Below are 27,588 nucleotides of genomic sequence, written 5' to 3'. Positions count from 1 at the left end.
ATGCAGTTTGTGTGTGGAAGAAAGGCCACACCACAAAGGAGAAGCTACGGTTTCAAAAATACCCATGTACATGTGGACATGTACGTCTGGCTTTTTTTTTAAATTTTTTTGTCAGGCGACCGATTTTTTAAGCCAAATATCACTTCAATCCTATTAAGTTAGTTCAAGTTAGTTATTCATTTATATGTGCTATTTATGAGAGGGCTAACTTGTTGCAAAATAATAATGATAATAATAATAGCCTCATTAAAATACTATTGTTGCTTCGGTTGTTTTCAGCGTTTTATGTGCATAATCTGTTATTTAGTTTGAAATGTTCGTTGAAATAAGTAGATTTTTAGTTTTTGTTTATTTATTAAGTTACCGGTAATATAAAACCATATAGTCACATTTTAGAATACAATAGAATAGAATTTTAGAATACAACTAGAAACACTGTCCTGGCCTGCTTCTAAGTTCAGTGGCCTGACAATTTTTTTTTTTTTTTTTTTTTTTTTTAAATCATCTCGCGGCCCATTCGTGGCTGCTCGCGGCCCACCTTTGGGTCGCGACCCCGACTTTGGGAACTACTGCCCTAGGAGGCTGAAAGTGTTTGTGTTTGTTTGTTTGTGTGTGTGCATGCACACATGGTTGCATGCATGTACTGTACACGGTCGCAGCTATTGCTGAAGTGTTTGTTATGAATGTATTTTCATTATATATATCTATATCTATATCTATTGCTTGAGTCCTGTGTGCAGTTGACTAAATATTTCTAAATATTGACTCAACACCTGACAAACTGCTGGCACCCCAAGCATCATACAGGTTTATATTTGGTTGAAAGGGAAAATCCTACCAAAATAAATAATTTACATGTAATTTTTGTGATCTTTAACAGTTCACCCAACTAAACTTATAAGGAGTGGGGAAACTTGTCATTTCACTACCAGATGCTTTATAGCCAATTGAGCTGTATCAGGAAAATGAAGCTGGGTACGGTCAAGAGATTCCGTAAACGTGGTATTCCTTTCATTGGGAGTGGAGCCGTTCCAGAAAGTATTGTATCTCATGATAGCATTCCAGATTAGACTTTTGGCTTTCATCCTTCTAGTTCGAGTTGGGTAGAGTCATCCTGTTGTTATCAGAAGAGCTATATTGTACGGTCTAACTTAGTAACTGAAAATGAATATGCCATCATCAGCAAGTAAACTGTTGAAGTCAGAGGTTCTAGGTAGGATTGTTAATAACTGTCTAACTGCATATATATAACTGTTTCCACTAGAGGGCGCTCTAGGCGGAGCCACTCAAGACACCACCAGGTGGCGAGTATAAATAGAGATGTCTCCTCCTACTCTACCTCTCTCCCCCACCTACCTCTCACAGAGGAGGACTCATGTGTTACTGCTCATACCATGTGAATAAATAAACCACGCCAGTTAAAGGCTAAAGATAGGAACCATGCCTCTGGACCACATTATTGTCGCCCTATAGCCGGATTCTGTCAAAATAAACAAATGTTTAAAAAAAGAAAAGTGAATTAATTCCAACCCTGCATTGATGTCTAGGGGTTAAACACCTCGGCCCAGTGCTCTCTAACAAAGATATAGACAATATAGTGCTTGTGTACAAGGCAGTTGGAAACAACAGCCAGGAGGGCTGATGGGGTAATGAAGAACAGCACAGATGGAACAGACCAGTGTCACATCTGAGGGAACTTATTAATTCAGGTTTAAGTTCAACTAGTACATTGGATCATAAAATCAAGCCAAAGATATAACAGCAAAAAGGGCATGACAGAGTTCCAACAGCAGTCATCTTTACTAGATTATTCCTTCTAGTTCATGGCTGGTGCTTCAATGTCCACGTCACTACTGTAGCATGTGTCAAACATCAAGTCCTGTTGTTTCATCCTCTAAATTTCACATGACTTCCTAGTAATCTAGAAGGTCTGGCCAGATCCAGCAATGTGCCAACTCAATGTGCCTGTCAACCAAACTGTACTAAGCTTTCTAAGATCATATACAGTATTTATTGTATTTTATTTTCATCTGTTTAGGTAGCGTTGGATTAGAGATTAGAGTAAATGTATTGTAATTGGAGGGGGGGGGGCTGTCACTGTGGTGAATAGTTCAGTAAGGTGACAGCTCAGGGAAATAAGCTGTTCCAGAGCCTGCTTGTCCTGGAACTGAGATTCCTGTAGCGCCTCCCAGAGGGGAGGAGGGCAAACTGTCTGTGGTTGGAGTGAGGGGTGTCCTTGACGCTACCGTTTGTGCTGGACAGCCTTAATTGCAGGGAGTGATGTACCATTGATGCATTGGGTGGTTTTCATCACCCTCTGCACTGCTTTCCAGTCTGACACAGATGTTGCCATACCAGACTATGATGCAGTTAGTAGTGTGTATGCTTTCTATGGCACAATAGATCAATAGAAGTTCACCAGAATCTGAAAAGACTGATGGGCTTTCCTCAGTCTCCTCAGGAAGAAGAGATGCTGGTGATCTTTCTTGACCAGGGTCGAGCTGTTCAGGGCCCAAGAGAGGTCCTCTGAGATGTGGACACTGGACACCCAGTCATTTGAAGCTAGAGACATGTTCAACCTCCATTCCGTTGATAACGATGGGGATGTCACTGTGCTTGCCTACTTTGGTCTTGAGGGCCAGGGTGTCGCTGTCCTCCCTGTAGGTCGACTCATCATTGTTTTTTATGAGACTGTCACCACTGTGTTGTCTGCAGATGTACGAATGGTGTTGGTGCCATGTACAGGAGTGCAGTCATGGGTCGAGAGGGCTCAGCACACAGCCCTGTGGGATGCCGGTGTTCAGGGTGAGGGTGGAGGAGGTGAGATTGTCTAAAACTAACATACTGGGGTCTGTTAGATAGGAAGTCAAGTATCCAGTTGCAGATGGAGGGGTTGATGTCGAGGTCCTTGGTTTCCTCAAGGTCACAGAGTTTGGCGGTGAGTCTGGAGGGGATGATGGTGTTGAATTCTGAGCTAAAATCAATGAACATCATTCTCACATGGGTGTTGCTGTCATCCAGGTGAGAGAGGGTGGGGTATAACACTGAGGAGATGGCATTCTCCATGCTCTTGTTCTCATGGTAGGTTAATTAGTATTTATCCAGTGAGGGTGATAGGCCTGGATGCCCTGCCACATGCATTGGGGGTCAGAGTTGTTGAAGTGCTCCTCAATCCATAGCTTGTGTCTTTGTGGCTGTGCTTGGCCCGCTTGATGTCCCTATCCAGGTTAGCCCTGCCCCCTGCTGAACCTGTGCCTGTGCGTCACTAGATCCAAGAGCGGTGTCACGTGCGTTCAGCAGTAGTCGGATATCTCTGTTCTGCCATGGCTTGGTGAATGTAGTAATCTGTTTGAGGGCGCTGACACTGATTATGGTAGAATTGATGTAGTCCAAAACAGAGGAGGTGTAGGAATCGATGTCTGTGTGGGAATTCAGGATGGACTGGGTAGCAAACACTCCAGTCCGTGTGTTGAAACTGAGTGTGCCCCCTCAGGCCATGTTTTAATTGTTCTGAGGGATTCACATGTTTGATGAGTGACCCAGGTGGGGGAGGGGAACGGATTTATATGCATCAGCATATAATTTCAATCCAGTGCCAAAAGGAATGTTTTATGGCCACTAAATACCATGAGTTCTCCATAAATGACGATGTGTCTCTGGTGAAAGAAAGCCTCTAGACCAGGACAAGGTAAAAAGTGTGTTGAATCTATAAAGGCCTCAAAGCGCCTCATGTCCCTTCAAGCGTCTGGTTTGTCACACAGCCCAGGAGGGACTGTACAGTACCATACAGTCCATAACACTGTGCACAGAGTCTTTATTATGTTGCCAGGCCCTGGCCTGATCCTCTATTGTTGTGACTAATCTAATTGTAGTCAGCACAGATTCCCAGCTGTGCTCAGATGTTAGAGAGAGAGAGAATCCATCCGTCCGTCTGTCCATCCATCGAGATAAAGATCCAGTGCATCCAGTTGTACTCTAACTAATATGTTTTATGATGGGTAGCAGTAGTACTGGTGGTAATAATAGTAGTAGTACTGGTGGTAGTGGTAGTGGTAGTGGTCGTGGTAGTAGTATTAGTAGTAGGGCTGGGACCAGGGGCGTAACTTGCGGGGGGGTCCCCGGAAAATGTCCCCCGCATGATTTCAGAATGCAGTATTTGTCCCCCCCATGTTTTTACCCCCAAACCGCTGCAACTGCGCGGCCTGGCGGCCAGCACTGTGACTCGCTACTACACAGTGCCGGCACTGCAGATTTACCCTACTCTTGGAATTCATTGCCACTCAAAGTCATAGGGGGGCTGTCTCGATAATGCAGTGTTATTAAAGCAGCGTGTAGCCAACGCATGAACCAGTTGGGATTCGAATAGACGCGGCCTGGAAGCGTCAACGCGGAACTGGAAATCCGTTGGTAAAGAAATAGCGGCCTGGAATCATTTTTGGGACGCTCTCAATTCGCAGTAAAGGAATATATCTGCGGTTTCCCTGGCGGATGGCGAACAAGCCAGCCGATTCTACTATGAGTCATGACATTTGACATAGTCTATGACATCATACTTAACTTAAACTTGAACACTGAGGCAGTTACAAGAACTATCCGAGCCCCCGGGAGGGTGGTCGAATACCTTTTGCGATGTATGCAGGGAACGAATTGCAGAGGGAAGTGGAGAGCTGCCTGTCGCCCATTCTAACGCAGGAGTCCTGGACCCCCGACAGGTAAGGTAAGCGATTTAAAATGTATCACTTTAAGTGTGCGGCTGTTGTCCGAATACTAGTGAATATTGAAAAATAAAGGCATGACATTTAGAGACGTCCCCGTCGTAGCGTTCTGGTGCGGGGATATGGGTCTCTCTGTGCGGGGGCGCAACAGCAACAGGTGGGGTAGGCTGGGCAGAGATGTATGCATCAAAACGATTACATTGTTTGTCTCGCATACATTCGATTTATAATGCGAGCACCTGCATTACAATCAAATGACTGATCTGTTATGTGTTATGGACCCGAGTCTCGAGAGGCACTTTATAATAGAAAAAAGACAGTGCAAACATGTATATGTCGCTTACAGTTTATTATAATAATAATAATAATAATAATAATAATAATTCATTTAATTTATATAGCGCTTCTCAATAACCCGAAGTCGCTGACAGTAGTCGGGAGCAGGGGTACAAACAAAGAAACGAAAGCAAAGAAACAAAAACAAAACAACAAAGAAACAAAAACAAAAGGAACATGAGACCATGGGGGGAACGGGGGAGACAGCCTGATGGCACAAAAAAAAGACTGGAGACATATCAATCAGGTTGGAGGGGAGGGGGGGGGTTTAGGGGTGGGGGGGGTTGAAGGCAAGGGAGAACAGGTGGGTTTTGAGGCAAGCTTTGAAGGTGGAGAGTGTAGGGGAGTCTCTGATGGACTGGGGGAGGGAGTTCCAGAGTCGGGGTGCAGTGCGAGAGAAGGCCCGATCTCTGAAGTTTTTAAGCTTGGATGTCGGAACAGTGAGGGAGGCAGTGGAGGAGGACCGGAGGGAACGGGTGGGGCGGTAGGGGAGAAGGAGATCAGTCAGGTAGGGGGGGGCCAGGCTGTGGAGGGCTTTGAAGGTGAGGAGTAGTGTTTTAAAGTTAATGCGGTGTTTGATCGGGAGCCAGTGGAGGGAGTGGAGGACAGGAGTGATGTGTTCGCGGGACCGGGTGTTAGTGAGGAGGCGGCGGCTGAATTTTGGACCATTTGCAGTTTATGGAGGGAGCGGGAGGTGATACCAGTGAGGAGGGAGTTGCAGTAGTCCAGGCGGGAGGAGATGAAGGCGTGAATGAGGGATTCAGCAGCGGGGGGGGAGAGGCAGTGACGGATTTTTGCGATGTTGCGGAGGTGAAAGTAGGATGTTTTCACGATGGAGCGGACGTGGGGGTCAAATGAGAGGGTGGGGTCAAGGAGGACACCAAGGTTGCGGACTAGGGGGGAGGGGGTGATGGTGGAGTCGTTGATGGTGAGTGTGATGGGTCCGGATCTGGTGAGGGTGGTTTTGGTGCCAATGATGAGAAGTTCAGTCTTGTCACTGTTCAGATTGAGGAAGTTGTGGGTCATCCAAGTTTGGAGTTCGGTGATGCATGATTCGATGTGACTGAGGGGTGGGCTGTGGGGGGATTGTGTACTGATGTAGATTTGGGTGTCGTCAGCGTAACAGTGGAAGTTGAGGTGGTATTTGCGGATGATGTGACCAAGGGGGAGAATGTAGCAGATGAAGAGCAGGGGGCCAAGGACTGAGCCTTGGGGGACCCCCTGTGTGACTGGGGAGGGGGAGGAGGTGTGGCCGGAGAGGGAGATGAATTGGTGTCTGTCAGTGAGGTAGGAGGAGAACCAGTCAAGTGCTGTGCCCTCAACACCCAGTTGGTGCAGCCTTTGGAGGAGGATGGAGTGACACACTGTGTCAAAGGCTGCACTGAGATCGAGTAGGATCAGGATGTTGAGGGCACCAGAGTCAGCGGAGATGAGGAGGTCGTTGATGACCTTTACCAGTGCAGTTTCGGTGCTGTGAGCGGGACGGAAGCCAGACTGAAGGGGTTCATAGAGGGTGTTGGACTGGAGATGGGAGTGGAGTTGGGAGGCAGCAATACGTTCCAGTGTTTTTGAGAAAAAAGGAAGATTGGGCGGTAGTTGGAGAGGCTGGATGGGTCAAGAGTGTGTTTTTTGAGGACAGGGGTGACAGCGGCGAGTTTGCCTATGCAGCTCATTTATTTTGACAGAGTTAAAAAAAAATCACTAGTATCATTATATTAAATTAGCGGACGTGCAGCTGGACAAGCCCTGGCTCCACGATGACCACTTCTTACAAGAGGCGCCACCGCCTGGGAAAATGCGTATTGCACACCAAAATTGGGAAGGGGGGGGCGCCTCTTGTCTGTCGGCTCCGGGCTGCGTTTTATTTTCGCCAATCAACCAATACATTGTTGGAAAGTAAAATTTGCCGCCTTTCCATCGTCACCCCACTCAACCTATTGCGTGATTCCATTCTCGAGTTACAAGACAAAACATTCCCGCTTGGGGACCAGGTTGCCACGTTGCCAGGTACCCATGGTGGGGTTTGATTGATTGATTGATTGAAAAGTTTATTAACAGATTGCAGAATGGGTACAGTACAGTACATCTCAATACATACAATTGTTAAGGGGATGCAGACCAGAGAAAGACTTTCGTCTTGTTTACATCAGGGTCCCCCATTTTCAATTCATCATAACATATATGACATACATGACATACAGATAGACAGTACTGCTACATCTATACATTTATGACATATCAGATTTGCAAATACAGTACTGTTTGTGATACAAAAGTGTCCAGAAAAGGAGTGTATATACATTTGGCGTAGAAACTGTACATTGGAGGAGGTTGGTGGGGTGGGGTTGGGTGGGTTGGGTGAGGGCTGTACATTGGAGGTGGGGGGGGGGGGGGGGGGGGTTGGGTAGGGGACACACACACATTTTACACACACACATTTTACACTGTACATTGGAATATTGACAAAGCCTTACTTGGTCATTTACTGTACAACTAGGTTAGGACATTTGTAGGGGCCAGTTTCGAATTGCAGTCTCACGTAGGTGTTTTTTGAGAGTGTTATCTCCCGGGCCTTTCTGTGTGGAGTTTGTATGTTCTCCCCGTGCTTGCAAGGGTTTCCCCTCCAGAATATAAACCCATTGGAAAAACATGCAGAATAGATTGCTAACAGATCCCTGACGAAGACGGACAGGAGCACTTGGATTGGTCCCAAGGCTTGGGCCCACGCCGCAGCCCATGTCTGCTCCTGGCTGCCCTTGGGGGGAAGGACAACGGGATGGGTCAAATTGCATGTGTGTGTGTGCCGCCAATCGCATGTGTGTGTTGCTGCATGACGACATTGTCAATGTGTGCAATGAAAACTTCTTCAAAGTCTTTAATCTATGTTTTTCCAGCTCCTACCTAAAAACAGGCATCTGGCAACAAGTAAACAGAAATGTGAGTACACAAAACGTTTACTTCGGTGTGTTCAAACCTCTGTAACTCTATTTATTTTCTTGAGTGATTCTTGAGTTTCTTCTTCGTGGAAGAAAGTTCAGAATGTTTCCTTTCAAAAGAGACCAGGCTCATGCATGTGCTATAAGTAGGCTATAAACTATAAAGTATAATAAATCGCAAATTACTTCGGGTATCAGGCGTGTCATGCAAAACTAGCCCCATTTTTGCCCGATGCATAAGTGGTTGATGGTTATTTGTGGATTGTGTGTGATAGAATGTTTGAACAGTAGTTTATATTAGTGAATGCTATAATCTTTACCTCACCTGCTTGCCTGAGACTAACTAATAGTTAGTTATTCAATTGTCTTAATTGTTATGTGTTGATAAATCTATTTGAATTGTAACCTTTTGTGAACCGTGAAGCCTACAGCAAGCTCTACAGTGTGCATGAGCAATAAATTACTTAGATGGAACCATCTTGTCCTAATGCATTCTTACAGATGTGCACCATGGTGATCTTCAACCTCCAAGCCTAGAGAGAATCAACCTTACAATGCTTCACGTCACCCTTTCTATGCTTCCTATGCTAATAACTAAAATTGGAAAACGGTCTGTGTGTTTGTCTGTGTTGTTGTTAGCGTTAGCATGCTAATGCTAATAACTATAAGGAGAGTGGTTAGTGTTTTTGTCTGTTTGTCTGGCATGCCGTGGAGATTTGTGACCCGGCACGGTCTAACCCATCTTGTTAACTCATTCCCCGCCGGGAATTAGATGGAGCCCGTCATAGCACTGTGTTACGGTTCAGGGTAGGAATTGAGTTCCAATAATAGAAGGAATAAGGAGACGGAGATGTGGTTGCTCTTCTCAAAATGTGTGTTCTTTTTAATATAAGAATCACCAGAGCAAGATACTTGGTTTGGCCATTACACAGGCCAAGATACAAGGTTTCAAAGGGTACTCGATACCGCTGTCTAGCTGGATGAGGCCGGTATTGCACTTTGGCGAACTCAGACTATGGTAACACCAAGGTCCCTGGATGAATAATGAATACAAATATCAGAAAAAAAGGAAACGATCAAATAACGAGTATACTCGTTGTTGGCGTGGAATGCATCTGCTCCCAATAATGAGTAAACTAGTTGTTGGCGTTGGCGGGGAATGAGTTAAGGAGCTCACGATTCCTCAGAAAACCCAAAAAAAATTGCGCAAGAGAGAGAGAGAGCTTAGCCCTTGTGAATGTAACAAGTTCCTAACGTTTTATTTCCCCTATTATTTCATGCACACTTTTAAGTTATTTTGTGCATCACTGTTTTGAATTTGATGCAAATTTGCAATGCATGAGAGTCATCCTTTTGTGTTAAATGGCTGCATAAAGCAAGCATTTGTTGACTCTCATGTTGATTACAACTTGAAAAATATCCGGTAAGGTAGATTTAGAACAGATAAAAAATATGCGATTAATTTGCGTTAACTATGGGCAATCATGCGATTAATCAGATTAAAATTTGAATCGATTGACAGCTGTAGTTATCATCTTTGTTAATAAGACAATCGATTTAAATGTATCCACCCGATTTGTACAAGTGATGGCTTACTTTGAAGGTAAGAACTTGTACTTTCATATAATGTAAAAAATATTATGTGAAGCTTGCAGACTCTATTATCTGTGACTGGTCACATTTTCACTCTACTGAGCTCACCTTTCTTTTTTTTTTCTTTTTTTCTCTCTCTTTCTCCGATTTTTTTCTCTGTTTTCTCCCCGTTCCAATTTAGTCGACACGTGCAGCGACAGCCAGTGGCTCTCTTCTCACCTGGCAGTGAGGGCTCTCATTAGTGAAGTGTAACGTGTGGGAGGTCACGCTGCCTTCCTCAAGTCCTGCCTCCGCTGAGCAAGCGCCCAGACCTGACCTGTAGGCGTCGCTGTCCACAACGCCAGTTTCCCACCCACGGCTTCCCTCCCCCTAACCCAGCCAAACGAGTTAGTATAGCGATCAGCCCAAGCCAAGGCAATGCTGACTCCGGGAGTCGAGACCGCAGTCTCTTGCATTGGTGACGAGCGCAATCTCCGCTAGGCCACCTGACCGCTGAGCTCACCTTTCTAGTTGAGTTGTGTTTTCAGTCAGTCTCAAGTTCAAGTTCAAGTTCTTTAATAGTTGTCATACAGAAGTACAGAATACTTTCATACAAAATGCTTCTTACTGTTACGCTCCAGAGACTGTGCTAGACAAGATAGTATCAAATAACATAATAACATAATATAGCATGAATTTAGAAGAAGAAAATGAGGTCACAGTGTTCGGTATAGACATATATACAATGTTCTGAGTTACCATATAATATACAATACACAATACTATGCAGTGTACTAATGTACAGTACTATCTAGTGCAAAGCAGAAATGGGATGAGGTACAATTTTAGGTACAATTTACAGTAAGGTGTACGAGTTGTAGTGCAATCCTTCATCCATAAATATAAAGTGTGGGGAGTGGGTGCTACAGTGTGTTTGTTTAAAGTGGGTGTGTGCTATAAGTGTGTGGAGTGGGTGCTACAGTGTGTTTGTTTAAAGTGAGTGTGTGCATGTGGATGTGTGTGCTATGTGCGTTTGGTGGTTGTTGTTGTGTAGTGTTCATTCATTGTTCGTTTAGCAGCCTGATGGCCTGGGGATAGAAGCTTCTTCTGAGTCTTTCTGTGCTCGCCTTGAGACTCCTGTATCGCTTGCCTGACGGCAGCAGTTCAAAGAGGCAGTTGTTCGGGTGACTGGAGTCTTTAATGATTCTCTTAGCCTTGCCCTTGCAACGCTTGTAGTAAATGTTCTGGAGGGTGGGGAGCCCCCCTCCAATTGTGCGTTCGGCTGAACGTGTCACTCTTTGTAGTCTGCTTTGGTCTTGTGCAGTGCTATTCCCAAACCAGGAGGTGATGTTGCCGGTCAAGATGCTCTCTATTGTACATGAGTAGAAGTTCTTAAGGATCTTCTGGCTGACTTGGAACTTCCTTAGGCGCCTGAGGAAGTAGAGGCGTTGTCGTGCCTTCTTCACAACACTGTTAATGTGTGTGGTCCATGTCAAGTCCTCGGATATGTAGGCTCCGAGGTACTTAAAGCTGTTGACTCTCTCAACCGGTGCCCCGTCGATGCTGAGGGGGCTGTAGTCCTTGACCCCCGACCTCCTGAAGTCCACAATCATCTCCTTTGTTTTGCTGACGTTCAGGGAGAGGCTGTTTTCCTGGCACCATCCCGCCAGGACCTTGACCTCTTCCAGGTAGGCCCTCTCGTCGTTGGCAGAGATCAGGCCCACCACCACTGTGTCGTCAGCAAATTTGACGATTGTATTGCTACTCCGCTGAGCCACACAGTCGTGTGTGTACAGGGAGTAGAGGAGGGGACTCAGAACACAGCCCTGGGGGGCCCCTATGTTGAGGGTGATGGATGAGGAGGTGCAGTTGCCTGCTCTCACCACCTGGGGTCTGCCAGTCAGGAAGTCCAAGACCCACTGGCAGAGGTCATAGCCCAAGCCCAGGTCCCTGAGCTTGTCTATGAGTATGGAGGGGACTATGGTATTGAATGCCGAGCTGTAGTCGATGAATAGCATTCTCACATAGTTCCCCTGCCTCTTGTCCAGGTGTGATGCTGCTGTGTGCAGCACATGGGATATGGCGTCCTCCGTGGACCTGTTGGGGCGGTATGCAAATTGCAGGGGGTCCATGTTGATGGGGAGGGAGGAGCAGATGTAGCCCTTTACTAGCTTCTCGAAGCACTTCATGGCTATGGAGGTGAGAGCTACAGGGCGGTAGTCGTTGAGGCAAGTGTCTCAACGACTGTCTCTGACATGATTTCACAAATTCTATGCTATTTTATGCCCATGGGGGAAATATTGAGAGGCTCTTATATTGAGTGGGCGGTGTTAATTACTTAAGTATGAATTATTTAACCTTTTAACGAGTCAATGAAATATAAATGCCTTCAGTCAATAGTTGCCTACATCTGAGTAGCCTTGGGACTCCCTTTGGAGGGGAATCTGGGGCCAGGGAGGGGATGGATTCTGTGGGCCAGACCACAGACACTGATCCTCATGGTCTGCTGAATCAGCACTAGACTTTCCTCACCCAACACCACTGCATGGGCCTGGCTATTGAGTGGCTCAAGAGGATGGTTGGTTAATGAATCCATACTGTATGAAAAGTTATCGTGGGTCGATGGGCAGAGGTGGACATAAAGGGTCCATTGTGTTCACAAAAGAACACACAGATTGAGCGAGTAAACTGCAGTAATAATAATAAACTTTATTTGTATAGAAAATTTCATACACAAATTGCAGCTGAAACTGCTTCACAGCAGTAAAAAAGAAAAAAAGAAAAAAAAGACGGGCATAAAATGAGCACAAAATTGGCAGATCAAGAGCAATGCATAAAGTGCAGACATAAAATAAGCATAAAATAGATAGCATTTTTTTATTATTATAATTTTTTTCAGACAGTACGGGATATACCCCAGCCGCCACCGGTCGGTAGGTACCGTACATTACCGCAAGCCTGGGTGTGGTTTGGGTACTGGGTCTGGAAACTATCGCTCTTCTGTCCGGCAGTTTCGACCTTTATAGGTTTAGTGACTAAAATAGAATAGGCAGAGTAAAATAATCACAGGGCAACAATTGTGTTGCTCATTCTGAGAATACCTTCCTGTTCGAAAATCTTTATTGATGATATAAAAATATATGATGTTTAAATTAAAACTGGGGATTGAAAAATAATTAGTGTCAATTGATGAATGAATTTATAGTAGTGCCATAGTCTATACTGCACTATATTTCTGTTACACGTACCATAGAGAATAGGTATACGTCTGCCATCTTGTGGCGAACAGTCCAAAGTGCACTTACTGTGTATTTTGATATTCATTTGGCCTTTAGCTCTTCACTCACCAAGTTGTGGAGCTACTGTACAGTATGACAACAAATAAAATACTAAAAGAGATTGAGACAGATATATACAATGGAAGAAATTACTGCACAATTGCAACTGAAAAAAAGATATGTTTATGCAGAGATGGTAACGTTGTACCTGGATACACACTGTGTCTCTCTCTGGACAAACAAGCACAGTAGATGAAATGTAAACAGCGCGTTGCACTTTGGAGTGGTGGGTGGGCCACTGTGTCCACTTGGCCTCAGAGGAGAGTGGCATGGCTCTGATCGCTCCGTCTTTCCTATGGTGTCTGCTGCTGCTGGACCCTCAGCCAAGCTCTGCAGGTAACTGGAGCACTTATATATATATATATACCACATTCTCCAGGTTAGATCAGATTCAAGATTCAAGAGGTTTATTTGTCACATACATACCAGGGCATACCGTGAAATGCGGGTGGCCATGCCCGCTTTGATTGTGCAATAATACTATATAATAAAATAGACATACTAAACAGGTAATAAAATAGACATAAAATAGACATGTTAAAGTCCTGAGATAATGCAATACAATGTTAGCTACGAATTAAGGCACTGGGTCCTATGTACACTAATATACAATATACAATTTTGACTCTATATCCTTATGCTATACTTGCTATTTCTAAACTATACTATACAAGAACCACAACAGTTCTTTTCTTAAAGTGACCTTTATTTTCCTTGTTCCTTTAAAGTGTCCTTTCCATTACCAGCAATATAATACCATATTACCATATAATATTACCAGCCGTGGTCAACTCTGGCATACAGACCTGGATCTGTGACGGTATCAAAACAAGACAGGTGAGAGGGATGGCGACAGTCAGGTTTTCTTTGCCATACAAAGGTACACATTTGGATGTTAGTGGCATGTCGTTTATATCAACTATTGGTCACAATTCTTAGATAGTAGATAGTATAATGTAAGAATGCATGACTGATTTTACGTGTGTCTTTATGTTTTTCTTGAACCTTTTTATCTAGTATTTTTTTAATCTCTGTTCTCCCTTGCTGTGCTGTTCGGTTGCAAGTCGTTTGCCCACGGGAATACTAAAGTTCATGTCATGTTCTCCAGCTCCTGCCTCAGTGTTCCTGTCAGGCCAGGCGGCAGACAGCGTCCTGAGAAGACAGAAGCGCCATAACACTGGGTTCTTTGAGGAGTTTTTGGAAGGCAACTTGGAGAGAGAGTGTCTGGAAGAGAAATGTGACCTGGAGGAGGCCAGGGAGGCCTTTGAGAACGACGAAAAGACGGTGAGTGTGTGTGTTTTCTTCACTTACATTATGCAGTATATCTTTCTGAGAAGGACATAAAAGTACATTCAAACAAACCTGAACCTATGTGTACTGAACCTAACAAAAGATATTATATTTACTATATTTATCACTGTTATTATGTTATTAAAAAAAAATTCTACCACTGCCGTTTGTTTCAGATGGCGTTTTGGATGGCATATATAGGTAAAGCTGTGTTTAATTATTTTAACAGAAATAAAACAAATGATTCAGTGTGAAGACACAGTCTGTCTGTATATTTCTCATTGTAATACTGTCTCTGATGCCAGATGGGGGTGTGCAAAGGTTATGATGTGTTGTGTGTGTGTGTGTGTGTGTGTGTGTGTGTGTGTGTGTGTGTGTGTGTGTGTGTGTGTGTGTGTGTGTGTGTGTGTGTGTGTGTGTGTGTGTGTGTGTCTCTCTGTGTGTGTGTGTGTGTGTGTGTGTGTGTGTGTGTGTGTGTGTCTCTCTCTCTCTCTCTCTCTTTCTCTGTGTGTGTGTGTGTGTGTGTGTGTGTGTGTGTGTGTGTGTCTCTCTCTCTCTCTCTCTCTCTCTCTCTCTCTCTCTCTCTCTCTCTGTGTCTCTCTCTCTCTCTGTGTATGTGTGTCTCTCTCTCTCTCTCTCTCTCTCTCTCTCTCTCTCTCTCTCTCTCTCTCCATGTGTCTCTCTGTGTGTGTGTGTGTGTGTGTGTCTCTCTGTGTGTGTGTGTGTGTGTGTGTGTGTGTGTGTGTGTGTGTGTGTGTGTGTGTGTGTGTGTGTGTGTGTGTGTGTGTGTGTGTGTGTGTGTGTGTGTGTGTGTGTCTGTCTCTCTCTCTCTCTCTCTCTCTCTCTCTCTCTCTCTCTCTGTGTGTGTGTGCGGTCAGATGGGGACCAGTGTAAGCCGAGCCCCTGTCAGAACCAGGGCCCATGTAAAGACTACCTGGGCTCGTACACCTGCACCTGTCTGCCTGGGTTCACCGGCAGAGACTGTGAGATCGGTGAGTGAAGGTTCTGTACTTCAACGGGATCAGGAGAAGTCGGACAGTTCTGAAGGATCTTCAGTGCTTTTCTTCCTTTGTGAATTCAGCCTGTTACACCAACCCAGTATTAGCCTGCATGTTTCCTACAAATTACAATGTCAATGTGTTTACAAATAGACCATCGGACTATGAGTTGACTGAATACTGTATTATTGATAGTTTAGTTTTCGATAATCAATGATAAATGCACAGCCAACAGTCCATGCTTACATAAACAAAATCATGGAGGATAACACAATAAAGTTTAAAAAACATATTTCCATTGTGGTCCTCATTTAGATCAAGATGAATAGGCAGACATGATGGTGACAGGTCTAAACCACAGGTTGAATCATTCCCCTCTTTGCCTTCAGCTTGCAAGACATCAGGCTGACTGTTTAATTAGCTATTCCAACTCATTCCATTCCCAGGCTCCCTGGTGTGCAAACGTGCATTTTCCAAATAGGTTTTTAACAAATGTACAGTCAGGCGGAGGCGCGTGGGTGTTGAACTGTTGTTGGTGTGATCTCTCCTCTCAGTGACAGCCAGGAGGTGTAATTTGAACAATGGTGAGTGCATGCACTTCTGCGAGTCGATGGGCACCTTCGGGGCGAGGTGTTCCTGTGCCGAGGGCTACGTGCTGGCGCCAGATGGCACGGACTGTGAACCTGACGGTATCTGTTGCACTACTACTGCCCCTCTGCTAAATGTCATACTGTAACTATGAATGGGATCGATTCACTTTCACAACTGTACAAGTACAAAAGTGGAATCAGCATCATCAAGTGTGTCTCATTTTCTGTTTACATTTCAAATTGTTTGAAATGCAAGTGAACTGGAACATAGATCCATATTAGCCTACTGCATAACTATCATAACAAGGATCTTATAGATCCATATTAGCCTACTGCATAACTATCATAACAAGGATCTTATAGATCCAATTAGCCTACTGCATAACTATCATAACAAGGATCTTATAGATCCAATTAGCCTACTGCATAACTATCATAACAAGGATCTTATAGCTCCACATTAGCCTACTGCAGAAATCTCATAACAAGGATCTTATAGATCCATATTATCCTACTGCACAACTATCATAACAAGGATCTTATAGATCCAATTAGCCTACTGCATAACTATCATAACAAGGATCTTATAGATCCATATTATCCTACTGCACAACTATCATAACAAGGATCTTATAGATCCACATTAGCCTACTGCATAACTATCATAACAAGGATCTTATAGATCCATATTATCCTACTGCAGAAATCTCATAACAAGGATCTTATAGATCCACATTAGCCTACTGCAGAAATCTCATAACAAGGATCTTATAGATCCACATTAGCCTACTGCAGAAATCTCATAACAAGGATCTTATAGATCCATATTAGCCTACTGCAGAACTATCATAACAAGGATCTTAGAAATCTAAGTTACTCTTAAGTTCTTATGAATGTTAATCAGTGGTCCCTGTGTGTGTTTGACACGTTAACAGTTGAATTCCCGTGTGGCAGGGATGCCCTGACAGTGATCAGTGCAGTGTCAACAAGGTCTCTACACTACGGGAACACTGCAAACCTGACCAACATAACCTCACTGGCCAACATCAGCACCTCTACCTCCCCCTTCTCCACTTTGGCCGATACCAAAGAGCCCCCTCCTCCAGCCACCACCGGTGACTCTAACACAGGCGGGTCCCAAAGCGGGCCGCTTCCCTGGGTGCACAGCGACACCACACACCGTACCAAGAGGGAATCTGGTGATATAACCCGTATTGTCGGAGGGGAAGTGGTCATACCTGGAGAGATCCCATGGCAGGTAGGCCTACTGGCATGGCCGCCTAGTTATAGTTGAAAGTGGGGGTGCAAGTTTTTTTTTAATTCTTTTTTTTTTTTTACATTTTTTTTTTTTTTTTTTTTGCAATGGGTGGTTTGGAGGGGGTCCCTCCACGGCAGATTTTTTTACATTTAATGGACACCTGTATGTGCAATTTCCTGCAATATAGAGCCTTCAATCTTGACCAAAATAAAGCTGCTCTTTTCACTATAAAACTCAGTTTATATTGCAGTATGATAGCTATAATAATAATAACTTCACTGCGAGGGCTCTTTTAGCTAACGCTAGCTAGGCACGTATGATAGCCAATTACTATTATAATAATAATAATAATAACTTTCCCATCCTCCCAAAGCCCCTCCAGCCCCGTTCACATCCGCAGCACCAACAACAACAACAACAACTAATTGACGCTATCAATAGCCCCAGTGAGCGCGGCGGCTGAATGAATGAAAACTTTATTTAACAGATTGCAGAATGGGTACAATACAGTACGGCTCAATACACACAATTGTTAAGGGGATGCAGACCAGAGAAAGACGTTTGTCTTGTTTACATCAGGGTCCCCTTTCGTGACTGTGCTGCACCGAGTGAATCCACAGTCACTTGCTCCTCAATGGGAAACCAACCTAGATTTACCATGAAGGACTGGTTCTGGCCGAACCGTTCGTTATACAAGTATCACAGAGACATTACAAAGGTGCTCACAGTTGCAGGAGGGGTTCGCACAGAGATACTGGATGGTTTGAAAGCTCTGCGTTGCTAATAAATATTTTTAATATTTTTTTATAAACTGCTCAAAGCGGCATTATTTCCGCCGTTGGGTGATCAAAGCGCCTGCGCACCATCCTGTATCTCTGGATTCACTCGGTGCAGCGCCGAGGCTCACCATACGAGAAATATTCAGTTTCAATCTGTTTGCGCATTTAGTATACAGTCACAGTGTTCGACTTACGTGATGATTTGCTCCATGTTGATGTAAACGCAGAAGAATAATCCTCACGAGTCACAATGTTATCCAATATCCAGCCTGAATTTTTCAAGGGCTTTCGAAAAAGCCGCATCCCCCAACATGTCGTATACGTCATGCCGCACTGGATCAAACCATTAAAGTGGGGGGTCACACAATCTTTGGAAACTTAAAAACTTGCTATTAAGTGTCATTGCGTATTATTAATTTGATTGAAATTACGTAGTTATGGTTCGATAAGATTTATATATTGGGGGGGGATATTTATATCATATGATATGATCAAAAAGTGAGGGAGCAAAGAGACAAGCTTGCTCCCCCAAGTTCAATAGTCCTGGAGCACGTGCATCGTCTGCTCCGTTAAGTGGGCGCCTATGCCTACTGGTACAGTCAGCAGGGCTGGGAATGTTAAAGATCACCGATTACCTGCTAATAATTGGGTAAAGTAAGGGTGAAACTGACACTTTATTCTAATTTACAATGGAATAATGTCACTATCAGCGTCTGCAATCATGACTGACATTTCAAGGAGTATAATGACATTTGTGTCCTGAATTCTACCATCAGAATAAATGAATAAATACCAACAAATAATCACTGGTCTTTTCAAAAGGAACGTAAGGTTATGTATATAACCAAGTTCTATGAATTCTGGTGACGCTCAGCGTCAGTCTGCACTAACCTCACTTCGTGCACATGCACTGAATAAAAAATCCACAATGTACCTTTACATACCAACATTCGTCCGGCCACACCCCTATCCGCTTACCTTCATAAGCAGGTGTGTGGTCACCTACTCGCCTCCTTCCTAAACTTTCACCACAAGGCGAGATCAAGGGCCGCAATGGCGTCCTGACACTGAGCGTCACCAGAATTCATAGAACTTGGTTATATACATAACCTTACGTTCTATTTCATTCTGGCCTCCGCTCAGCATCAGTCTGCACAAAAGGAGCTGAGCGGAAGCCAGAAGCTCGACAAATGTACCCCGCTGAGGCCCCCCACAACCATCAGACCGGGGAGGACCGAGACCCCCGACCCTCCCTAATGGAGGGATACCCTCCCTATTGGAGGACGGGAGGGAGACGGATCCGACCGTGCGAAGAGGAACTCGAGCAACTCAACGCACAGGGTGAGCAGACCGTGGCTTGACCCCACGACTACGCACACGCACAACCTGCATGCCACCAGGGAACGAACGGAAGGAACAAACCTTGTTACTGCCCCCAAAAATCACGGGGTCAAAAGCAAACTCAACCCCGTGGCAAGGCCGTAGCAGCGGAGCGCGAAGGAAGACCCAGACCCACTGAAGGGACTGGATCTCCCGGAAAAAAGGGGGCCCAGAGAGGTCAATGACGCCAGGCATCAAGACCTCACCAGGCGGTCACTTAGTGACACCGCCCCCCACATCGCCAGCGTATTCGGACAGGGCCCCTCCAAGAGCGGGCCCTCCCCCCACTAGTACACCGCCTGGCACACTGACCCTGCAACACAGGCAGTCAGCATGGCCGTAACTTGAAGCACTCAAAAGGCTAACCATAACGGAAGCAGGCAGCGCACCGGGGAAACCAGGCAACAGGCTGTAGACCCGAGCCTGGAGCATTGCGGACGAGACAGGCGCCAAAGGGGTCAACTGAAAACAGCACCCCGGTGGAAGGGGCGTATGCTGGCATTGTTGCGCACCATGACAAAGCCTCCATCAAAAAAAAAACCACCCAGAGGGGTCGAGGCAGAGAAGGCTGACACGATTGGCAGACATCATGAACGTGCAGGGGCACACTCAACCGGGTAACCCGGGAGTTGACTGTGCTCCAACACACCAGGGAATCAACCACCCTCTTGGTACCACATACGGTGGTTGTTCCTATAACCCCTCAAGAAAAACTCCAAAACACACCTGCGGGTATACACCAGCTATACCGCAGTACAAGTGTTTCAGTTTCCAAAAAAGGGTTATCCCAGGCTTACGGTTTCAACTAAACATTACTTCGGACCGGGCCCGGCGGCTCGGGAAGCACACAGGGTTACCAGAGGAGGTCCAGAAGACCACCCCAACAGCCCCCTCTTCGCCATGCGTGAGAGAGGAGCGAAAGAAAGGAGAACCAGCCCCTTATGATAGTGCCAGGTACAACATGTACCCAACAAAGGGTCTCCATAACGCCTAACCCTATGACACCCGGGCCGACCCGGCATTTCCCCCCCCGAAAAAAGCACAAGTCCCTCAGGGTACCAGAACAGCAGATCAGCGTCCCCGGCGGACAACGGGTTAACTGACCTGGACCAGCGCGACCAGAACCAGTCCCGTGCCCTAACCACGCCGACATGCCCACTCCAGGAGAGGGGGTAGGTATGCGTGTCGATCTAAAACATGAGAGAGGGCGCCACCCAGACGGTCCCATTTGTACCGCGCTCAGTGGCCCACCCCAAGGGCGTGAGACCCCTCTACCTATGTTCTGATCTATTCCGTTAACATCCCCCAGATATGAACGAGAATCCGTCGAGACCCAGTAACAGGCTCTCGGAAGAGGAAAAAATCCCCCATCCCAGTTGCCATATAAAAACGCTGTTTTAATAACGAGCAACCAAGGCGTACTAGCCTCCCGCATGATTCTTAACAGAAACACCCCGAGCCAGCACTATGTATGCGTCGGGACCCAAACACAACAATGGATAGTCTAACCAGACCCCAACATTGTTCCTTCAAGTCGCCTGGGAGAACGACAAGAAGTTTGTCGTGCTTCATATTCTCCACTCTTTTTTTATTAAAAAAGAAAGAAACACTGACTGACATGAATCCCCTGTGACGCAGCCGAGGGTAAAAATTGTTTACATTTTTACATCCCGCCACCCTCACCACAGAGGAGAGACGGGACTCCTCAGAGAGACTTCACACATGAGCCATAGATTGAAAAGTCACGGTAACATTGAGTCACATGACCAACAGACTCAAGTTACACGTATATCGAGCCTAGTAGAACAGTAAGTTCTTACGCTCTGCCCCGACAACTTGACAACAACAGACCCTACATACGGGTCTAAAACTCACGGAAGCCATCGTCCAATAGAAACGTGCCTAGTGACGTTTGCTATGACGGGGGGAAACCCAAGACTCAACCGCCTGTGATAGGTGCAGAGTCTGGGAAACCCTCCCCCCCCCGTGCCTAACAGCTTGGCCCTGACCGAATGAAAAGAAAGTCCAATAACCCCCTGACCAATCAGAAGAGGGAAGGAGGGGTTTATCCGGTACCCCCTCGCAAGCCCAACCCTTGCATACGACAACAACAAACAGCCATATGATACCTTCAGTAGCAAATGCTAATGAACAGCGCAAGCTAATTCAATGCACGCTAGCCACAGACTAGCGAAAGATTCACACGTCGCATCCCCATCATATGTTTGGTGAATAAACACACAGTTTGTAACAAAAAATACAGTCCCTCCTTTAGCCGCTCGGGATTTGCCACCCCGTGGAGCCCCGGAGGGACGGTAAACGATCGGCGGCTGGTCACGACGATCCCTACCGTCACCTCCGGGCGTAGATGGGCTGGCTGCAGTGGGGGAGGCGCCCTCTCTCCTCCTGGCCTTCTTCGCCGAAGGTCCAGCAGTGGCGGTGGTAGCAGCGGCGGCCACGGCGGAGGAACCTTGGCGACGCGGCGGCCGTCTGACTCCACCGGCGACATCAGGCGGGGGGAAATGAGGCTGGAGCACGGAGCGCTCCTCCTGCATCTCCCTGCAGGTTGAGGTCATCAGCTGCAGTGCCGACCCGAATAGTCCAGCATCGGAGAGGGGTGCCGTCAGAAGCGGAGTCCTCTTCTTCTCCGGCACACGCGCCTGCTCCAGCCAAAGGTGGCGCTGGATTAGAGTGGCCAGGGCACGAACTTTCCCAGCGGCTATAGCCTGCGGCTGAATCAGATGCAGGATGGCTCCTGCCGCCTGGGCGAGCTGATCATGTTGTAAATCAGTCAGCTCCGTGCCGCCCGTCAGTATCCTGGACATGAATCTCGCCAGCTGCGCGATGTTGGAAGTGGCAGCTAGAGATTGCGTCGCGGAGATAAATGACTGGTCACTCCAAAACGCCAACCGCCTCGCCGATTTCCCTTGGGGAACCGGCTTCCGTAACGGCTCCCACACCACCTCAGTACAAAGGAGCGCCCTCCTTCATGCCTTCTACCAAACCCACCACCCGCGTGACTTGCACGTAGGCGGGAGTAAGGCCCATGATGTGGGAGACCACCTGTCCCTGACGGACGTAGGCCTCCATTGAGGGGAAAAATGGGCAGACAACGTCCACCCCTCTCACCGGGCGACGTTGCCATAGATGACCTATGAGATCGTCAGGGATAGGAACAAGCAGTGGCTGCGGCAGCGGCACGCCGTTTGCGACTGCCGCCGCTGCCATGAGCTCGGGGAACAAAGCACGCAGTTCCCCCTGCATACTTTCCCCCACCGAGCCCGCGTCCCTCACATGCAGCAGACTACTGGTTAAGGAGCCACATTCTGATGTGGCTGATAGCAGGGCATCCCGCCGCCGAGTCGGAGGTTCTAACCCAACATCTGCGGACGAGGAACCCCAAGGAGACATCTCACCCCCCTCCAGTGTTACCTGGACGGGCGGGAGACATGTCTCCACCGGGCCTTCGAACAAGAACCCGTCCGCTTCTATCATGTAGTCCTCTGTTTCCATCGGCCATGTAGAATCAGACGCATCCTCATCCGGCTCCAGCAACTCACCAAAGCCAGGCCGTTCGCGTCTACAAGCCACCATCTTGCGACGGGAGCGAGCTGACGCAAAAAGTTTGCGTCTCAAATCCCCCGCAACCAAAGGCGCCGGCCGCCCAACAGCGGACGACTCCCCGGAAGCAGAGGAGCCAGAGCCGGAACCAGGCCATCCCACAGGAGACGGCGCTGGTGCACCAGCTCCTTGGAGAGGCAAACTATCCATCGGACGCCTACCGGGCGTGGCTGCCGACTACGAGAGAGGCCTCAACCCCGCTCCAAGACGTACAACAGAGGCGGCAATGGAGAACCGCTGGTGAAGGGTGACGTTGCGAGCGCGACCCTCCGAGGTAAACATTATGACTTAGCTTTTTTCTTTTTAAATATATGAGAGAAGAAAAAAGCAAGAAAAAATTTAAACACGTATCAACTTTCTTCAACTAAACAACCTCGTCAAGTGTGAGTATCTACCGAAGGCACTTCCTTGTGGTGAAAGTGAAGAAGGAGGCGAGTAGGTGACCACACACCTGCTTATGAAGGTAAGCGGATAGGGGTGTGGCCGGACGAATGTTGGTATGTAAAGGTACATTGTGGATTTTTTATTCAGTGCATGTGCACGAAGTGAGGTTAGTGCAGACTGACGCTGAGCGGAGGCCAGAATGAAATAGAACTGTAATTTGATTATTGTGATTTTCTCAGTAACTACTACTAGTAACAGTAAAATTAGTTATCATGTTTGTAATTGAATTACTGTAATCCAGCTACATGTAATCTGTCATTACGCCAAAGATTTGCACCACGTTCTCTTTTACCTCTATATTTATTTCACTCACATACATTTTTTAGATTGTATATAGTATTGTTTATATTGTATAATAGTCCTGTATATTGTGTGTACATCGTGTCCCATATGTTACTTTATGTTTATAGTGTCTTATATGTTACTTTATGTTTATATTAGATCTTTTTTATATACACCGTATATAAGGGGGAAACAAAATTTCATTTTGTATGTCTTGCACATTACGAGAAGTGACAATAAAGCTGACTTTGACGTTGACTTTGATGTGGAGAAATAGAGATACATTTTATATACAACTCAGCCACAGCACTGGGTGTTCTCAGCTCTCCTTTCCTCTCCACCAGGTGGCGCTGGTAGCGCATCCCAGCGGCCAGTTCTTCTGCGGAGGCTCCATCCTCAGTGAGCTGTGGGTCGTCACCGCCGCCCACTGCCTGGTGGAGGGCCGGCTCTCCTTCTCCATCAGAGTGGGTAAGACTCTACAACAAAGCTTCACTTGTCCTGGTTTGAAACGCATCGTGTATTCATTGCTGCCATGTATATGTGTTGAAATAGGGCCTCTCTAAAAGCCAGGCATCAGACCCCCACCGCAACCCTAACCATAACCTCATTGGACCTCACGTCCCCACCTTAACCCTTTCACTACCACACTATAGAAGGTTAACCCTTTCACTACCACACTACAGACGGTTAACCTGAGATGACATGAGATGCCTGATTTTGAGTGAAACCCTGTTGATATAACACAAGGTGTGTCCTTAATTCAACACGTACAGGCATGTTGAAAAACCACACCATAGTTCTATTAACATGTTGTTTTCAAACACGCCTGTATGTGTAGAGACTTACAATGTAACTTGATTTCCAGGGCTGAGGTGACGTCATTATTGTGTCATTGTATTGTATACACAGTACAGTGGGTGAATGACACAACAGTGTCCTGTTCGCCAACAGGAGAACATGACATCCACATGGACGAGGGCACTGAACAGGACCACCAGGTGCTGGAACAGCACGTCCACCCGCGCTACGACGGCAACAAGAGCATGTACAACCACGACGTCGCCCTGCTACGCCTCCAGACCCCCATCACCTTCTCCACGATAGCCCGGCCCATCTGCCTGGGGCCCAAGGACTTCACCGAGGCCCTGGTGAAGGAGGCGTCTCCGGCTAAGGTCAGCGGCTGGGGGCGGACGCGCTACCTGGGCGCCGTGGCCCACACCCTGCAGAAGGTGGAGGTCCCCTACACGGAGAGGATGGAGTGCCAGGACAGCAGCAGCGCCAGGATCACGCGCTACATGTTCTGCGCGGGATACTCCGACGAGGCCAAGGACTCCTGCCAGGGGGACAGCGGGGGGCCCCACGCCAACCGCTACCATGACACCTGGTTCCTGACGGGCATCGTGAGCTGGGGGGAGGAGTGCGCCAAGGAGGGCAAGTACGGGGTGTACACCAGGGTGTCCCACTACTACCGCTGGATCCGACACGTCATGGCGGTGACCTCGCACAGGCTGGGCCTCGATCTGGACGAACCTGACCCCTGAGTGGTTAAGAGCCCTGTTTGAAATGCAGACACCTTGAAAACGATTCATGTAACTTCAAATGCACTGACCTGTGTTGACCACATTCGCCTGTCATCGTTTCTGTTGTTCTTTCTCCTGACATAGCACTTCTGTATTGTATAAATTATGCATATAAAATGATAGACGATATAAATATTATAGGCTTAATCAAAGAGAAAAACGTTAATAATTATTATTATTAATATTAATGGCATTGCATGATGTTAAAAAACGAAACAAAAATGCATTAGTTGAAAACAGACATATTTTCAACATGACACATATCTATTCCCTATTTGGTATGTTCTAGTCATTTACATGTAAAAAAATAAAAATAAAAGAAAATCTCAGAAATATTTCAATAAATACTTTATTCATTTGTATGTACAATACTGAAACTGTACAAAAGGGAACCAGTCAAGAACAATTGGACTGTCAAACAGCAGCATTAAAAACGCGTTATCGTGCTTCAGTCGCCATGCATTTACATTTTTCACCTAAAGAAACATTCAGCAACAAGTGTGCTAGAGCTCACCACACACTAGAGCTCACCACACTAGAGCTCACCACACTAGAGCTCACCACACACTAGAGCTCACCACACACTAGAGCTCAACACACTAGCGCTCACCACACACTAGAGCTCACCACACACTAGAGCTCACCACACTAGAGCTCACCACACACTAGAGCTCACCACACACTAGAGCTCACCACACTAGAGCTCACCACACACTAGAGCTCACCACACACTAGAGCTCCCCACACACTAGAGCTCCCCACACACTAGAGCTCACCACACACTAGAGCTCACCACACACTAGAGCTCACCACACACTAGAGCTCACCACACACTAGAGCTCACCACACTAGAGCTCCCCACACTAGAGCTCAACACACTAGAGCTCACCACACACTAGAGCTCCCCACACTAGAGCTCACCACACTAGAGCTCACCACACACTAGAGCTCACCACACTAGAGCTCACCACACACTAGAGCTCACCACACTAGAGCTCACCACACACTAGAGCTCACCACACTAGAGCTCACCACACACTAGAGCTCACCACACTAGAGCTCACCACACACTAGAGCTCACCACACTAGAGCTCACCACACACTAGAGCTCACCACACTAGAGCTCACCACACACTAGAGCTCACCACACACTAGAGCTCACCACACACTAGAGCTCACCACACTAGAGCTCACCACACACTAGAGCTCACCACACTAGAGCTCACCACACACTAGAGCTCACCACACTAGAGCTCACCACACACTAGAGCTCACCACACACTAGAGCGTTACCATGATGTGCAGCAATACAAGCTTTTCAATTTTTCTCTCCATTTTCGAAAAATCAGTTCAGTGCAAAATCAGCAGCATTTCTGATTGGAGGTGCAAACCAAAAAAAAAAGAGGGGAAAAAAACTCCCTAATCTAATCTTTGCCATATAAGCAAATAAAACCCCTTCGTGTGCTGTGGTGCCGTCAAGCATAGAGCCTAAATGTATAGAGACATAACTCTATGGGGCTGCATAGATGCCTGGCGCTGTGAGGGAACAACATGATAGTAAAATAAATAAATAAATAAATAAATAACAGAAGAAATGTGGTGCGGAGCGTCCCCCGCTGGTCTCCAGACTAATTTCCACATCAAACACAACATATCAAAGGCCCTCCAACTGGGGCCTTGATTTGATGCGGTAAATTCGTGCAAACTATGCAATCAATACTTAATTAAGCGCTGGAGACAGTGGGTACATCTCATGTTTGCTGTGCGATCCCGTTTAATGGGATGAACTGTGTTGTAATGGGAGAAGAGGAAACCATCTGCCCCCCCAAAAAATAAAAAGGCCTTTTTCTCTTGACCCCTGCCTCGCCTCGCACTGTGCTTTGTGATGGACAGACTGCTCCCACCGGGGACACGCAGCGAGACGACACGGAGGATGACCCACCTCCCATACCTCCCTGTCAATCATCCTCTCCTCAGCCTGTGTCTGACTTCACCGTGGCCGACATGTCAACTGCTATACACACAGGGGGAGCCTGTCTCACCTGCCGTCCCCACTGACACACAGGGGGAGCCTGTCTCACCTGCCGTCCCCACTGACACACAGGGGGAGCCTGTCTCACCTGCCGTCCCCAATAACACACAGCCTGTCTCACCTGCCGTCCCCACTGACACACAGCCTGTCGCACCTGCTGTCCCCCACTGACACACAGCCTGTCTCACCTGCCGTCCCCACTGACACACAGCCTGTCGCACCTGCTGTCCCCACTGACACACAGCCTGTCGCACCTGCTGTCCCCCACTGACACACAGCCTGTCTCACCTGCTGTCCCCCACTGACACACAGCCTGTCTCACCTGCTGTCCCCACTGACACACAGCCTGTCTCACCTGCTGTCCCCACTGACACACAGCCTGTCTCACCTGCTGTCCCCCACTGACACACAGCCTGTCTCACCTGCTGTCCCCACTG

General features: G+C 46.8%; 1 protein-coding gene across 1 annotated transcript; it reads left to right on the top strand.

Moving 5' to 3' along the window:
- Positions 1-13,166: 13,166 nt before the first annotated feature.
- On the top strand, positions 13,167-25,080 carry f9a (coagulation factor IXa; the record flags this gene model as incomplete). The annotated part of the gene is made up of 8 exons (XM_084332048.1): positions 13,167-13,233; positions 14,006-14,181; positions 14,364-14,388; positions 15,066-15,179; positions 15,740-15,874; positions 16,711-17,033; positions 23,884-24,007; positions 24,491-25,080. 8 exons carry the CDS (start codon positions 13,167-13,169, stop codon positions 25,078-25,080), a joined length of 1,554 nt encoding a protein of 517 aa, XP_084188174.1.
- Between the last annotated feature and the right edge of the window lie 2,508 nt (positions 25,081-27,588).

Source organism: Notolepis coatsorum (genome assembly GCF_963971535.1).
Source record: "Notolepis coatsorum genome assembly, chromosome: 16".
NCBI classification, from domain to species: domain Eukaryota; kingdom Metazoa; phylum Chordata; class Actinopteri; order Aulopiformes; family Paralepididae; genus Notolepis; species Notolepis coatsorum.
The sequence above is the reverse complement of the archived record's forward strand: the minus strand, read 5'-3'. Positions and strand labels throughout refer to the sequence as shown.